This window comes from Festucalex cinctus, chromosome 4 (genome assembly GCF_051991245.1).
Source record: "Festucalex cinctus isolate MCC-2025b chromosome 4, RoL_Fcin_1.0, whole genome shotgun sequence".
Classification (NCBI taxonomy): Eukaryota; Metazoa; Chordata; class Actinopteri; order Syngnathiformes; family Syngnathidae; genus Festucalex; species Festucalex cinctus.
In genome coordinates, this window is record NC_135414.1 from 7,348,644 (window position 1) to 7,364,820 (window position 16,177).

General features: G+C 39.2%; 1 protein-coding gene across 2 annotated transcripts in view; it reads left to right on the forward strand.

The window, feature by feature from the left end:
• The window catches only part of myo1ea (myosin IEa), a 58,131-nt gene that overhangs the window by 26,016 nt on the left and 15,938 nt on the right, over nt 1-16,177 (forward strand). For both annotated transcript variants that reach the window (XM_077518528.1, XM_077518529.1), the window contains exons 2-14: nt 1,104-1,247; nt 4,648-4,737; nt 5,360-5,454; nt 8,957-9,044; nt 11,000-11,089; nt 11,880-12,011; nt 12,455-12,589; nt 12,674-12,806; nt 13,491-13,687; nt 14,038-14,118; nt 14,633-14,719; nt 14,821-14,904; nt 15,757-15,924. In XM_077518528.1, the coding sequence (XP_077374654.1) occupies nt 1,104-1,247; nt 4,648-4,737; nt 5,360-5,454; nt 8,957-9,044; nt 11,000-11,089; nt 11,880-12,011; nt 12,455-12,589; nt 12,674-12,806; nt 13,491-13,687; nt 14,038-14,118; nt 14,633-14,719; nt 14,821-14,904; nt 15,757-15,924 (1,524 nt within the window). The remainder of the gene's footprint in view (nt 1-1,103; nt 1,248-4,647; nt 4,738-5,359; nt 5,455-8,956; nt 9,045-10,999; nt 11,090-11,879; nt 12,012-12,454; nt 12,590-12,673; nt 12,807-13,490; nt 13,688-14,037; nt 14,119-14,632; nt 14,720-14,820; nt 14,905-15,756; nt 15,925-16,177) is intronic.

The following is a 16,177-nucleotide window of genomic DNA, read 5'->3' on the forward strand; positions in this document are numbered from 1 at the left end:
GCTGGCACAGGGCAGTAGGCAGGGTACACCCTAGACTGGTTGCCAGCCAATCGCAGAGTTTTTTTGTTTTTTTTAATGATATTATTTTTTTATTTTTTTATTTTTGTAGAATCTTCATCAAATAATTAACTAAATCAAACCAATACAATATACACCTACTGATGATAAAAGATACACTGCGCACTCTAATCCAGTCAGTGGTTCTCAACATTTTACCACCATAGTTCCACCTTAAAAAAAAATACTTTGTTGGAAATCTAAGTACCACCACAATGACCAATGGGGGGGGGGGGGGGGTGCTGTCGCCTATCTCAGCTGGTTCTGGGCAGTAGGCGGGGGACACCCTGGACTGGTGCCAGCCAATCGCAGGGCACACAGAGACGAACAACCATCCATGCGCACAATCACACCTAGGGACAATTCGGAGCACCCAATTAACCTGCCATGCATGTCTTTGGAATGTGGGAGGAGACCGGAGTACCTGGAGAAGACCCACGCGGGCACGGGGAGAACATGCAAACTCCACCCAGGAAGGCCGGAGCCTGGACTCGAACCGGAGTCCTCAGAACTGGGAGGCGGATGTGCTAACCACTCCCTACCGTGCCGCCCGCATTAAAATAAATTAGTTTATAAAATCTAATTATTAGTATTGTCTCATTATTATTCACTTAAAATATATTTAATGTAAAGGCTTAAAATGTTTTTAACTATTAAATGTAAATATTTTTACCTTAAAGTTAAATACAACTGAACATATGCAATGTTTCCTTTTTCATGTACCACTAGAGGGAGCCCTCATAATTCAGTTTAACAATCAGTGCTTTCAGCAACCAAATAAATAAATAAATCTGCATTTCAAAACGATAATACTGTTAACGTAGTTTTGAGAGATGAAATTATGTTTATTATTGTGGTTGTTCTACACTACATTTTATTAAGAGATGTAGATCTGTTTACCTTATTTTCTTAAATTATTTAATTTGACATGTAATCCTCTCGTTTTATGAAAGGAAGAGTGTACTAAAAAGTCAATTAAGTGTTCTGGTTGACTTTGCTGACTTATTCATCTATTTTTTTTTTTCCTTGTTTGTGTTTTGTTTCAGGGGGGCCGGGGTCAATTCGGGTACCACTGGCAGAGCCACAATGTGAAACTGAGCGGTGTGGACGACATGGTGCTGCTCAGCAAGATCAACGAGGACGCCATCGTGGACAACCTGAAGAAGAGATATATGGATGACTACATCTTTGTATCCTCGCCTTACAATGGCGCCTCGCACCTCGGCGAGGAATTGCGAGCCTCCCTTTACCTCCGCTTTTCCCAGAATAGCCCTGATAGTCACTGGCGGCAATGAGTAACTTCGTTGTCGGAAGCTAATGCCCGCCCCTGCTGTGGTTTAGGGGGCACAGGTCAGTTTGTTACGGCTGCCAGATGTTTGACTCACTTGCTCAAGGAAGGAAGATTTCACTGGGGTGCAAACTGTGACGAAATAGTTGCTTGTGTGGATGCCCAAATTATTCAATATATTATATTTATTTGTATATTTTTAGTGGCCGGAATTTCATTGAGCAAGATAATGCAAAAGCTATACAAAGAGAACCCCTGCTATTCACAGGTGATATGTATTAAAAAAAAAAAAAAAACAGTTGGCCTGTAGCTACTACAAGATGGCAGCCAAGTATCTACATGAAACACCTCAACTCACGTTAACATACAGTAGAACCTCGGTTGTAATTTTTCTGTGGTTCAGTTCACAAGCCAAAATGTTCACACACCAAGGTAATGTTTTCTATTGAAAAGAATGTAAACACAATTAATTTGGCTGCGTCATAGCCAGTTATGTTCAATATGGTTAAGCGCCTTTGGGTGTTGAGAAAAGCACTACAGAAATTTTACTTGTTATTGCAATAATACAGATCATTATGCATTCAGGTTTCCTAATAGCATTATTAGAAGCAGTTTCTACTTTATTTGGAGTGAAACTGAATGCTAATTTAGAGCAAAGTAGCAACAATACCTTCATGTATTCATGAGGAAAAAAATAAGCTAAGCTAGGAGGATAGCTTAAGAAAAAAAAAAAATTTGCAAAGTCAAAAATGCACATTTGCAAGCATTCACTGTAAAAGTAATTTCCATTCTTCCCCCAGAGAGGGAAGTTCATGTTATAAATATAACTCATGTTTCTACAGCCATACCCGTCTTCAGCAGTTCTGGTTTAGATTGAAGCTCTTGAAAGTAATACACGTTTCACAACTACAGTATGAGGATTTATTATTGTAATCCCAGTACATACACGCACAATTTAGTGATTGAACAACTCATGAATGAAGAAGCCTTTTGAAAAGCAGTTCTCGAAGAAGCACTTTTATGGCAGTGTCCGAGGGTTGTGAACTTTGGCAGCTTCAGGATTTTGATGTTGGTCAGCAAACGGCAGCAACTGTGCAGCCTCCTTGCCAGCAGCGCTGCCGGTTGCTCACTCTAGGCCACCCACAATAGCAGCTTTATTTGTCACCAGCAGCCGCTCTGGTTTCAGGGTGTAAAACCTCAAAATGATGTTGAATGTGCAGCCGATTCTCGGCCATTTGGTCAAAACCGAGTGCTTAAAAAAAGAAGTTATGGTAATTTCTTCTTTAGCTATAAGACTGTTCAATTGCCTTGTGCATGAACAATTGGAACTGCAAACTAAAACCAAACAGTAGTGTTCAGGGGTGTGCAAAGTCTGGTCTGGAGGCCATTTGTGACCCACTACATGTATTTTATTGATCCGCTGCATATTGTAATAAGGTTAAAGTTAGTTATTTTAATTAAAAATGGGAAGAACAGAATGGTATGAACACATGTTACATGACATATTACTTGCATAAAAATTATATTTCAATGTAAACGTTTTTAAAATGTGTCAAATGTGTATTTCAGTTGTAACAAAAATTGAGCATTACCAAATATCACACTTATTTTTTTTCTTGATATTTTCTTTGTTTAAATTGTAAATACATTTGTAACACATATTTTAGAGTAGCCTGGATTGGCTGGCAACCAGTTCAGGGTGTACCCCGCCTACTGCCCGAAGACAGCTGGGATAGGCTCCAGCACCCTCGTGATCCTTGCGAGGAATAAGCGGTCAAGAAAATGGATGGATCGATATTTTAGAGTATTAAAATAGTGTTCATTAAATTAAGTTTTTTAATATTTTTTTTAACTCATTCGCTCCCAGCCATTTTCACAGAAGCAATCTCGTTCGCGCCCGGCTGTTTTACTGGATTTTGACTGATTTTGCAAAGCTCACAGAGTATTGTGTTCTACTGCTATAAAAGCATGGAACCTATCAAAAGAAAGATTAAAGTCTCTTCTTTCATCAGGGAAAAAAAATGTTTCTATCTGCTTCCGTTTTGCAGCAATTAGCATTAGAAGAGAGCTAAGTTTAATTAGTTTTCACAAATCTATTCAAAATTGTAAGTAATTGAGCTTTTTTTCGACATGGCCCTGGTTGATCTCCTTTGCTCTGCTGCCACCTGCTGGGCGTTTGTGTAATAACTACCATTTCTGCAACCGTTCTTTGCAGTTGAGAGGCTGCATCAAAGCCTTCTGTATGCTCTAGCATAAAAATAAAATAAAGTATAAATACGTCTTTTGGACACTTAGAACATTAAAAAAAAAAAAAAGTATTTACACGTTATTGGGAGCAAATGAGTTAATTACAGTACATTTAGATATCAAATCTAATATTACTCTTTTTGCTTTGTCACTGATTACACCAAGCAGAGATGTACTTTTTTTTAATGTAAAATTTTCAAAAAAAATTGTCAAATGTGTTTTTTCAGTTGTAACAAAAATTAAGCATTACCAAGTATCACACTTGATCTTTTTTCTTAATATTTTTTTAGTTGAAATTGTTAATACATTTTGTAACAGATGTTTTGAGACTATTAAGACAGTGTCTATAAAATTAAGTTATTTAGTATTTTTATTTAATTCAATTTAGATACCAAATCTAATATTGCTGTTTCTTTTTTTTGTTTTTTGGTTGTTGTTTTTTGTTTGTTTGGTTGGGTTGTTGTTTTTTTTTTTATGCTTTGTCACCGATTACACCAAGCAGAGATGTGCTGCATGATCTTGATTTATGGTTAGTTTTACACGAGTTAAAGGTGGAGGGAATTATGAACAGTTAAATACCAGTTGGTGTTGGCACAGAACCTTTAGATTTCTGCTACAAAGTTAAAAAAAAATGTCTGGGAAAGCCTGCTAGAATTTTACAACTTTATTTGGGGTTAATCAGCAGCACTTTAAATGGTGACAGGTATGAGTGGCATTCCATTTAACAATAGCTTTTGATGTGATTGGTTAATTCTGAACTAACATTCATGGTAGAAAAAAGTTTGGAAATAATTGCAGTAAACTTTGGAAATAATTCCAAAAACCTGTCAGTTTAACAGTGATGTGTATCCTTTTTTTTCCCTCTATGAGGCCCTCAGAGGAAATTGTTTGGTCATACTGAATATAGTCGGATTATCTATCTGACAGTGTCAAATGAAATGCAGGTATGCTAGTGTAGCAAATGTTGTGTAATTTGACTCACTCATTGAGATTAATTTGATCTTTTTCTTTAGATTGCTGTAATCTTTACAATCCTTAACCAAAACCCTTGTCAGACATACATTGGTCCTGTGCTGATCTCAGTCAACCCCTTCAAGCAGATGCCTTACTTCGGGGAAAAAGAAGTGGAGATCTATCAAGGCGCGGTGAGTATCTTAATTGAACCTGAAAGCATCCGTTCAAGCTGTGTCGCTGCAGTACGCACAGCTTTTAAGATGTTACCGTCCGTCTGTAGAACAAAGTTGCTGAAAAGAACTGGGCTGGTTCCAGTGCGAACGGTCCAGCTGGCGGGTGCAGATGTTGCCTGTCAGGAACTGGCATGAGCACCGGGAAAGTTTGGCAGTGCCGTCATAGGACTGCGTGTTCAGCCAGCTGCTCACTTTAAAGCCCCGGACACTGTAACAAATACTCAATATTGTGCAGATAAATGCACTGCCTTTAAATATGAATAGATTGTATTTATAGTCATTACAAACTTTTAGGAAGTTGGAAAACCTGATAATCTGTCATCATTTAAATTTGTAACAGGTTCAATATTTAAAGGACTCTCATAACCCGGGCCAAAGTTGATTTATGACTCCGATTTATACAACCACATTATCTCAGTTGTCCGTTTCCTTGCTCGAATATGAATATATATATATATATATATATATATATATATATATATATATATATATATATATATATATATAGCACCAGTCATCTGAACAGGGGTGTGTAGACTTTTTATATTCAACTCTATATGTGGGATTTCTCCCCCATCAGGCCCAGTATGAAAATCCACCTCACATCTACGCTCTGGCGGACAACATGTACAGAAACATGATGATCGACCGAGAGAACCAGTGTGTCATCATTAGGTAAGAATGCCCAAAATGCATGACAAGAAAATAGGAACTGCTACCAAATGTCACAAAATCTGATTGATCTTTTAAACTCAAAAGACAAAACTGAAAGTGATTACAATCATAGATTCAGGAGGAGTGTAACAGAACAAACTGAACAGGTTCCTCCACGTCGTAATTATTGGAGACAACTGATGGGAAATGACGCATTTTCCCCCATTATATCATTGTTCATTCTAGTCGAGATGGGCCAAACTGAAAGGAAATATGCACTAATGGCAGCATCAGCATCGTTGCTTTCGTCATGGGACTATTGCGGAAGAGGTCAAACTCAAAAGCAGACTTCCATTTGAATGTAGTAAAATGAGGCTTGTTTGTTTGTTTTTTTCTGGTTTCTAAGTTGGAGCTATTTTTGTTTTTTTAGGGGGGAAAAAAAAAGACTTATTGAAGATGTCATTCAAAGAGTACTGTGTACTAGGAGTAATTAGTTTTTAGCTTACAACCGTCCACTGTCAACCACTTCGATGGTGGCAGCCGTGGCACACCATTTTCTTTGACATGGTGTAAATTTAAATTTGAAAGCAAAAAAAAAAGTGAAAACAGGAAGTGTTTCAACACATCCTAGTTTTTTTTGCTATAGATTATAGAATGAATGGCAAATCTTCAATGCTGCTTTTTAGGCCTACACAAAACGACTGCTGTAGGTTTATAGTGTAAACCTTTGGGCTTGATTGATATATGTTATAAGATCATTTATTAGTTTGGAAAATATGGGACTTGTAAATAGAGTGATCGGTGCACTGTTACAATTTGTGGAATATTTTTGTGCTTTTGCTCTTTCTCAATGTTTATATCATTTCTAAAGTGTGTTTAAAGGGACTGAAAAGCAATCTGAGTGTCTGATGGTGGAATTCCTTAAAGCTGTATTTTCCACAAGTTTTACATGTTTTTTTTTTTGTTTTGTTTTTGTTTTTGCATGGTTAGGAAATATAACATTGAACAATGCCATGATAGGCTTGTCTAAATACCGCTTGTTGCCTTTTGCGCTTGAACTTGTCTGTTATTGTGCCCATTGTTTTCTCATCACTCCCCTTCTCAATCAACTCTTTCGTCCTGTTTTCTCTCCCTCTGACTTGCCATTGATACCCGGACAGAGCCATGGGTTCTGTTTGAAGCATCTGTTCAAGGCCACTTTCGCGAAGTGCTGGCTCATGCGTTGTTCAGTTGTTTTTTCATGTGTGAGTGTGGTCCTTTAAGTACCTTGAGATGACATGTGATGGGATTTAGCGCTATAAACACAATCGTCATGGCTTGATGTGAAGTCAGGATGTGTGCTACTATAATGCTTATTCTTCAACTTCCTTCTCAGGAAGAGCACCTGCATGATTCCTGACGACTCCTTTGAATTGAGAGCCATTTTTAGGACACTTCATGTGTGCGGTGTGTTGTTTCTGGAGTGAGTTGTGCTGAGAGGAGTGATGTGTCATGATGGGATCTTTTATCCTATGGTGAAGTCACCTGAGTGCCGCGGTTGCTATAGTGCTTACCTCATGATGAATGAATCCTGCTTCAGCACTTTAAGCCTGTTGTTTGCCCAGCGAGCACTTGTGCTGGTTCAGTTTCCCCCCCACATAAAGGCACCCCAGTTGGATTGTGCGATGGACTAAATCAGCAAACAAAAGCATGGAAGTGGTGTTATGATGAGGCAAACAAAGGCTGCCGCCAACTGCTGGCCAACCTGTGTGGTCAGCCTGGCATGTGTTTCCAATTTTCACCATTTATTTGGAAAATGAGCATTATATGCAGTGGTAGAGTGAGGAAGTACAAATACTTTGTTACTGTACTTGAAGTCAGCAGCAAGATTGCAACACTGGCAAGTCCCAGCACACGTAATTAGTGTGTGTTGTCATGTAATAATTTGTGGTTTCACATCTTCATGGCAGAAGCAGGATTATTTTTTTTAAATGAACTGCATGAGCTCATTTTCAGAAGTGCTCTGCTTTTTATTTCACAACACTGTGTATCGAGACATAACCACCGAATAACAGAGGAAAGGTTTCCAAAAAATATGCCAATATTATGAATTCCCCAATGTCGAATCCCAAATAAGTGGGGGTTCATTGTACTCACATGATTTAATTTAGGCTTAAACTGATTCACCTATTTGTGTCTGTTTTTTTTTTAACCTAAATCTCATATTTCTGACTGTTCCATTCTGTTGATTTTATCAAATATAGAACTCAGAATACTAAAGACATTAGATATACGTTACAAACCAAACTATTAATGTTATTGTCTTGATTAATAATCGCTGGTGCATAACTTTAGTTGATAAATTCCTGTCATTTGACCCCCCAAGTTTGATATGGATGTGTCCAAAAGGGGGCTTGGGGTTAATAGATGAGTGGCTCCCATAACTTCCTTTGGCCGCCGCTAACAGGTTGCAGCTGTTTCTCACACAGTATTTAGCAAGGCGACTCTACTTTAAGGCGCTGGAGAAAAAAAAATAAAAACAAGACTCCGCAGCCTTCCACTGCCAAAACCGCATGCGTCCAAATAAGTATGACCCAAAAGTCAAGAAGGGAAAGTAGAGTGTAGGGTGTGGGAATAGAGATGAAGGCAAGTGTGTCCCTACAGGATTTACATGCAATAGCCTGTCACCAATATTTTTTTATTTACTTTATGGATACAGTAGAATTTGAAAGAAGAAACAAATTTCATAGCTCTTCTCTTGGCTGCCCAGCTTTCTGTAGTGGGTACTTTACATTTTGTTTTTGCCCAATCAGGTTTCAGATTCTGTGTTGCCATGTCAGTGCAAACTTCCAATCGCTAGGCTAACGCATAGCATTAACACGCTGTCTCCTGTAATGACATCAAGTTACTGTAAATGTATTGCCTTTTTAAGAGCAAAGAAACTTAGGGTGTATATCTGAGTATAAAGTTTGTTTTTTGGTCACGTTATTAGATAACTATTGTTTGTGACCTGTTTCAAATGATGTAATATTTGTGTTGCTTTAGTACGGTAATAATGATAATCATCCCAAATGATAGGAAATGCTTCTCTCTCTTTAGTAGTTGTGCTTTTGTACTGTATATTGTAAAATTGTGACATTAGTGGTGGTATTAAGGGGTGGATTAGGCCACTTGAAAGCCACTGTATACATTGTAATTTATTGAGATTGAAGGACGAAACTAATACTGTACTTGTACACCAAATACCAACTCCACTGTGTTTGTGGCGTATAGGGGTAGAGTCAGGAGCAATCATTTACGACTGTTAAGATGTGCACGAGGGAAATGTTCTCAGCACAAAACAGGAAATAAATGTCCCAAACCACAAAGAATCCAGAACTGGGAAAACAAGAACAGTGACAAAAGAGGATATGCACAAGTTAGTTCTGTTAGTTCACAATTAAAGACTGTGTAAACATCACCACTTTCCATCATGTTATTCAGTGCATCAGTTAAAGAGGACTAAGAAGAGAGAAATAATACGTTTATATTTTGTCTCTTTTAGTGGTGAGAGTGGAGCCGGCAAGACTGTGGCGGCCAAATACATAATGGGATATATCTCCAGAGTGTCAGGAGGCGGACCAAGGGTGCAGGTGAGTCCATATTACTCTTAAAAATGAAAGACAAAAAAAAATGATGCCAAAACATTTTTCTCATCCTGTTTATAGTTGAATCCACAATTACTGGATGATGTGTGAAGCATGAAATCAAATAAACTAGTTTAGATCCTTATAGGGGTGTGAATTGCCTAGTACCTGACGATTCGATTCGTATCACGATTCACAGGTCACGATTCGATTCGATACCGATTAATCCCGATACGAATTTATAAGTCGATTGTTGCGATTTTTTTCATTCAAATTTAGAAAATACTAATCAGTAAGCTTGTAGAGTGTACGATTTATATGAAAATGTATTATTTATTTATCTGAAATTTCAGACTTATAGAGGTTGTAATCTGTTTCATGTTTGAACAGCATTAAAATAATATATTAAGGCTTAATGTTCCGTTCATATAACATTCTTCCATGCTCAAGGTGTGAATCCTAAAAAAAACAAAAAACAAAACGATTCTGCCGATTATTGAATCGATTCGAGAATCGCGCGATGTAGTATCGCGATATATCGCCGAATCGATTTTTTTTTTACACCCCTACTGGCTTGTGTTTTCACTGCAGGCTGGGCAGGCATGATAGTGATAGCTGGAGCGGCTCAGTAAATAGTGTGACGAGTTGTTGTATAAAGTACCTGAAAGTGATACTTGAGTAAGAATTTTTACCGAAAGCCACTTTGGTAGAATATTTCTTGAGTAAAATGTCTCAGGTAACAACCAATCACAGCGCAGCTTCAGAAAAAAAGGTGATCTTTGATTGGTTGTTGCTTGAGCTCTGAGTAGCATTGATGTCATCTTCAGTTGACAGCAAGTGGCAAAATGGCCGCTCCCTGAGATGGATAAAAATGGCAGGATTTTGCTTCATAACTCATATTCAAAAAATGTAATATTAATCAGAATGTCATGTTTAGACTAGTGAGGTCACATACAACATATTATTGTCAAAAAATGTTTAAGGTTAATGAGTGGTTAGACTCTTGATTGGACAGTGGTTCCTCTAGGTCAGCGTTTAATTTGTTCAGAAATGCAGTTACAGTAATCCATTCCAGCACCCCCCAAAAAGTACCCCAATTTGTGTTTTTATGAGGAAAATCGCGCTCAGCATTATTTTACTGTATGAAAACACACAGTAACAACATATGTGCTCTCCACATTGATAGTTGCCAGAAGTTGTGATATTGAACGTTGGCTAATTAGCGACGCAAGCTAGCTAAAAAAATCTCCACATAGAGCACATCTACCAAGACTTCCAAAGAAAACAGTGGTTCTTACATGCTAATAAAAGCAATATTTCTGCATGTATTAAAATGTTAAAAAAAAAAAAAAAAAAAAGATTACACATATTACAAGCAAGAACAAATCAGTAAATCTCTTAACTAACTGTGATTACCATGGCAGGTTTTGACACAGCAAAAGCAAATGGTGTGGCACAATACAAGAAATGTGCATGAGGTTTCACTGGTAAACAGAAAAGATAACCACGATGCAGTAGTGTTGCATCTAAAAAATAGTGCCCAATGTAGCCATTCAGCTCTTTGTTATAGAACAAGTTCTGCAAAGGGTACTGAAAGACTGAGCATTCAAAAGTTTCGGCAAGGTCAAGTTAAGGTCACCAGCCTGTAAAGGTTGTAGTGCATTTTTAGGTCATCCTGAAGTTTCACCTGAAACCCTAATCTCCCAAACTTTTTGTGAGTAGTGTAATTCATTCCAGTCTGTATAAAATGACTGGAAGTCTGTAATTTCAATCTTATATGAGTCTTGACATAGAAATGCCTTGCAAAGGAAAGATGTCCTCCAGACAGTGTGTGTTTGTACAATAAGAGTGTGTGAGTGGAAAGTTCCACAGTCACACTCACTAGTGAGGGTGTGAAGAATGTGATGTCTTTACCTAATACACTCTACGGTATGTGTGCATTTCTCTGTGTGTCCTCACAGCACGTCAAAGACATCATCCTGCAGTCCAATCCGCTGCTGGAGGCCTTTGGCAACGCCAAGACGGTTCGGAACAACAACTCCAGTAGATTTGTAAGACTTCCCAATACCTCACACTATTTTCACCAAAGTTAGCCAAAACAAGTTAGTTTCCAAGAGTGTACGTCTGTATGAAGAAGAGATACAAAGGAAGTTAATACCAAAGAATATTTTTGTAATAAAGTCTAACAAAGACATTTGCAGGATGGAATGGCATCATCTTAAGATATCAAAGTCCTATTTTTCAAAGCTAATTCACAATATTGTGAAATTGAAGTTGAAATTTACAAGGGATGAATTTCAAAATAAATGCTTTGTGGTCCTTCAGTTTACTTTCCACTTAAGAGACTATTGCAAGGTGTGGGACCTTTTTCCAATTGGGGGACCATTTAGTCGTCCATGCTAAATTTATTTATATTATATGATGCAAAGATTGAACACGTTTATTCTATATTATGAGCGTGTGGGTTCCTCTTGGGTTATATTTGTCTTTCGAATTGTGTGTCGAGCCATATCAAATGCTCTGTGTATGGCCCACAGACCGTCGATTCCACAACTCCGCTGTATTGTCTCAGGAAGAAATCTCTTTATTTTGGCTCCATCAGCCTTAAATAACTGCTTTTGAGGTAACGTCTTAGGATAAATAATGTCTCTGTTCAGTGTCGGGCTACCGCTCTCAGTTTGAGAGCGACTGGAAAAGACATTACGTTCCACGCCCGTCTGGTGTAGAAAGCGAAAAGGCAGTAAAATGTTCATATGGAAGCGCACACAGGAGCACGTCACAGCCCACAGCTCCCGTCTGTGAGCACACTTCATTGGTGAAAATGTCTCTCTGGTCCACCAGGGGAAATATTTTGAGATCCAGTTCAGCAACGGCGGCGAGCCAGACGGAGGGAAAATCTCCAACTTCCTTCTGGAGAAGTCACGTGTCGTCATGAGGAATCCTGGCGAGAGGAGTTTCCATATATTCTATCAGGTGGGGGCTACTTGCGACCTGTGGAACAGTGAGGAATTGACTGGCTCACCAACACAGTCAGGATTTGGACTTAAGTATCGGGCTATCTGTTAATCACTTGATGTATCATACATGGATTGGACTAGAGCCCTTAAACACCTTTGGGATGAACTAGAAGAGAGATTGTGAGCCATTAGGCCCTCTCAAGTTTAGTGAACTAACACATATATGTTCTGGAGTAATGGACAGAAATCCTCACAGACACGCTCCAACATTTTCCCAAAAGAACGGAAATTATTATAGCAGCAAATGAGAAGACAACTCCTTTCACTTCCTGTACGTGTAATGGCAAATCATGAACCATTTGGCTCCTTGAAAATGTATTTTCCAATGTGAGCACTTTGACTCTGATGTAGATGTGAGCCAGCACAGCAATTGTCACATGTCATTGTGTCTGTGCGCAGTTGATAGAAGGTGCGAGCGACGAGCAGAAGAACAGCCTTGGAATCACAAGTTTGGATTACTACAGTTACCTCAACCAGTCTGGTTCTTACAAAGTGGACGACATTAATGACAAAAATGATTTCCAGGAGACTGTGGTAACATATACTCATCTGTCCCGGGGATTGTGTCCACTGTGGCCTCCAATTTTTGTGGTGACTGTTGGCTGTTTGTGTTGCCAGCATGCCATGAAGGTGATTGGCATCTCGGATCAGGACTGCGCCATGGTGCTTCAGATTGTGGCTGGCGTCCTGCACTTGGGCAACATCAGCTTCAAGGAGGCGGGCAACTACGCTGCTGTGGAGAGTGAAGAGTGTAAGTGGCCTCACCTAGTGGACCGATGTTGACTTGCGTGTATGTGTGCAACTCTTCAGCTTCTTGCTGCCTACCTGTCCACCTGTCATTGTATCCATCCATCTTTTCTGTCTTCCTGTCTTCCACAGTCCTGTTAGCTTCTACTTTCACTAACAAAAACCTCCCATGGTGCATCTTGTTGTACTATTCCCACCAGCACAAAAGGTGACATTTGCACCGACTCCAAGCAGATTGTACCAAAAGGAGAACTAGTGCAGTGGATTGACGCATTCCCAAACACAGCCAATGTGTAGACTTGAGGGCCATTTCCTTTTAGGGGAAGTGACTCACATTATTAAGTTAGGGAGGGGCTCTCAGGGGACAGCATTAACGCCAAGCTGGGGCAAATGTGCTGGCCCTTATTTTAGCAGTTTGTATTCAGTAGCCATTTTTCATGACGTATTCTTTCAATTGCGTAATACCAAAATACCACTGTTTTTCTGAATTTTAACACACTGATGTCATTTGTAGATGCTTTTCTGCTTAGAGTGACTTTATATTCTCTTGATAAGAGTGAATGCAGCACAGAATGTGGATGGAACAGTCATACAATTGTCACGACTGTGTACAATTTGGGCACATTTATAAATTCAAATCACCATCTCAAAAGTTTGTCTAATACCTCTTTCCGCTTTTCCCTTACAGTTTTAGCCTTCCCTGCCTTTTTGCTGGGTATTGACCAGAATCGTCTGAAGGAGAAGCTGACCAGCCGCAAGATGGACAGCAAATGGGGCAGTGCCGTGGAGTCCATCGACGTGACCTTGAACGTGGAGCAGGCGTGTTACACACGTGACGCCCTCTCCAAAGCGTTGCACTCGCGCGTATTTGACTTCCTGGTTGAGGTAGCTAAAACACATCGTACTCATCATATGCCATTAGAACGGCCAGAGAATGAAGTATTTAAACCCTGTCTAGTTATATAGCACTATGTAGTTTTGCAGCTTTCACGAGCTATGTAGCTCTAGCTATCTTGCTCCAGCTAGCTATGTAGCGCAAGCTAGCTAAGTAGCTCTAGCTATCTAGTTAGCTAGCTAGCTCTACCTAGCTAGAGGCATAAGGCACAACTAGCTCTAGCTAGATAGCTAGCGCTAGCTCTCGCTCTAGAAAGCTAGCTAGTTAACCAAACTGCATTCACAAAGTTTAAGCTGAACAAAATGTTAGTTAATAATCTTTTCTTCTTATTCTTCTTCAGTCCATCAATAAAGCCATGGTAAAGGATCTCCAGGAGTTGAATGTCGGCGTTTTGGACATTTACGGATTTGAGATTTTCCAAGTGAGTGTTTGACAAGCTGACACAGAGGAAGCATTAAATCAACAGGTCTTAAGGTTGAACATATAAACAGATTAAAAACACAGGATAAGACTTAACTTTACCGGGTCTCCATCTCTTGATTGAAACAGCAGATGCCAAGATGCGCATTTAATCTGATTATGTGTTTAGTTGGCTTCATGAAAATGTTGTTGGACTGCTCTGGATTGCTAATAAGACGTCAATGTTGGAATACAATTACATTTCGCACTTGCAAAGCTCTCTCCTGCACGTTTCCAAAAGGTCATCAAGACAGGAAGATACAGACGAGCAGCGCATAAGGCTTGGGCCGAAGGGCCATTGTATGTGCTGTGAGTTACACAATGTGGCCTTTCCTCTTGATAGCAGTCAGCCTGCTTAAAGCTCCCACCCCAAACAAAGCCCACTGAGCTCAGAGGATATCCGTCCTCAGCAGAAAACAAAGCTCACTTAACGTGTTTGCCTTTTATTAACCGCACATTGTCTCTCCCCTCTTTAGAAAAACGGCTTTGAGCAGTTCTGCATCAACTTTGTGAATGAAAAACTGCAGCAAATTTTCATTGAGCTGACCCTAAAGGCTGAACAGGTGACGTTAATGAACATCATTAATACTTTTGGTATATTTTAATCATTTCTAGCGTCAATGGGTGGTTTATTCTCTGCCTTTTCTTCTATGTATGTTTGTAGGAGGAGTATGTTCAGGAGGGCATCAAGTGGAGTCCTATTGAGTACTTCAATAACAAGATTGTGTGCGACCTTATCGAGAGCAAAGTAAATAAATTAACTGTTATGTGTATCCAAGTTGAGTTCACACGTTACAATAGCTATTGGGTTATTTTTCCACATTTCAGTAAACTCTAGCAGCAAGACAAATGTATTATATAAAAAAGTATTTTTAAATATGTTTACTACCATTTCCTTTCTGCAATACTAAAAAGTAGGATTTTGTTATTTCAACTAGTAGCTTAGTATCTGATTAAGAGTGATTATGATGAGATTCATCAGTCCCACTGAGATGTTTAAGAGCTTTAAAACAAGCTGGTAGTGTCCAAGAGGAAGCATACAGTAGCTCCATATCAGTGCCTGATGCTTCAGCTGCAAGTTCACGTTGCCCTTAACAAGACACTACTTGTGTGTGTAGAGTGAGACACACTGTCAGCACTGTTGACTCAAACAGGACAGTGTGTGTGTCCACTGGCCCCACAGACAGCTCCACACACTGTCACATTTATACCGTGGCTTTTACAACTCGTCTCTATGGTTAGATAATCCTCTATAAGCATGATACTATTGAGTGGCCCTTTGTCATCTACCCCTCATTGTGCATAGTTGGGGTGTATCTCTTTATTCTCCATTTGGTTAATTTTTCTTTTCATTCGTTTTTTTGGAGACATTTGAACAAATCAGTAAATAGTGACATAATAATATAAAGGAGCATTACCAAATTTTATATTGCTAGTAGTTACTAATATTTGTCAAATCTGGGCTTTGTGAAATCCTTTGTGATTAAAGGCTAAATATGACTTGTCTTCCTTAGTGGAGGTCAACCAACAAAAAAAATAGTACCACCAGATCTAAGATCCTTGTTAGTGATAAATCAAGACTTTTTCTTTGACTTCCTAGAATCCTCCCGGCATCATGAGCATCCTGGACGACGTGTGCGCCACCATGCACGCGGTGGGCGAAGGGGCGGATCAAACTATGCTGCAGAAGCTCCGCATGCAGATCAACACTCACGAGCACTTCAACAGCTGGAACCAAGGCTTCATTATTCACCACTACGCTGGCAAGGTCAGCACACGCTCTGTAAAAAATGAACATGCACATTAAGTACACAACATTGAATGACGTATAAAAAAAAATAAATAAAAAAAAACTCTGTTTTACAAGGCTAGTTAACTTTTACTGCCACACGTTATTAAAAAAAAAAACAACAACCCCCAATGCCAGCGGATTTCGAGCATTTTAACTCATTTTTCAAAGCAAACAGAATATTGTGGTCTCTTGCTACATAAACAACATGGGTACCACATGAAAGATCCCA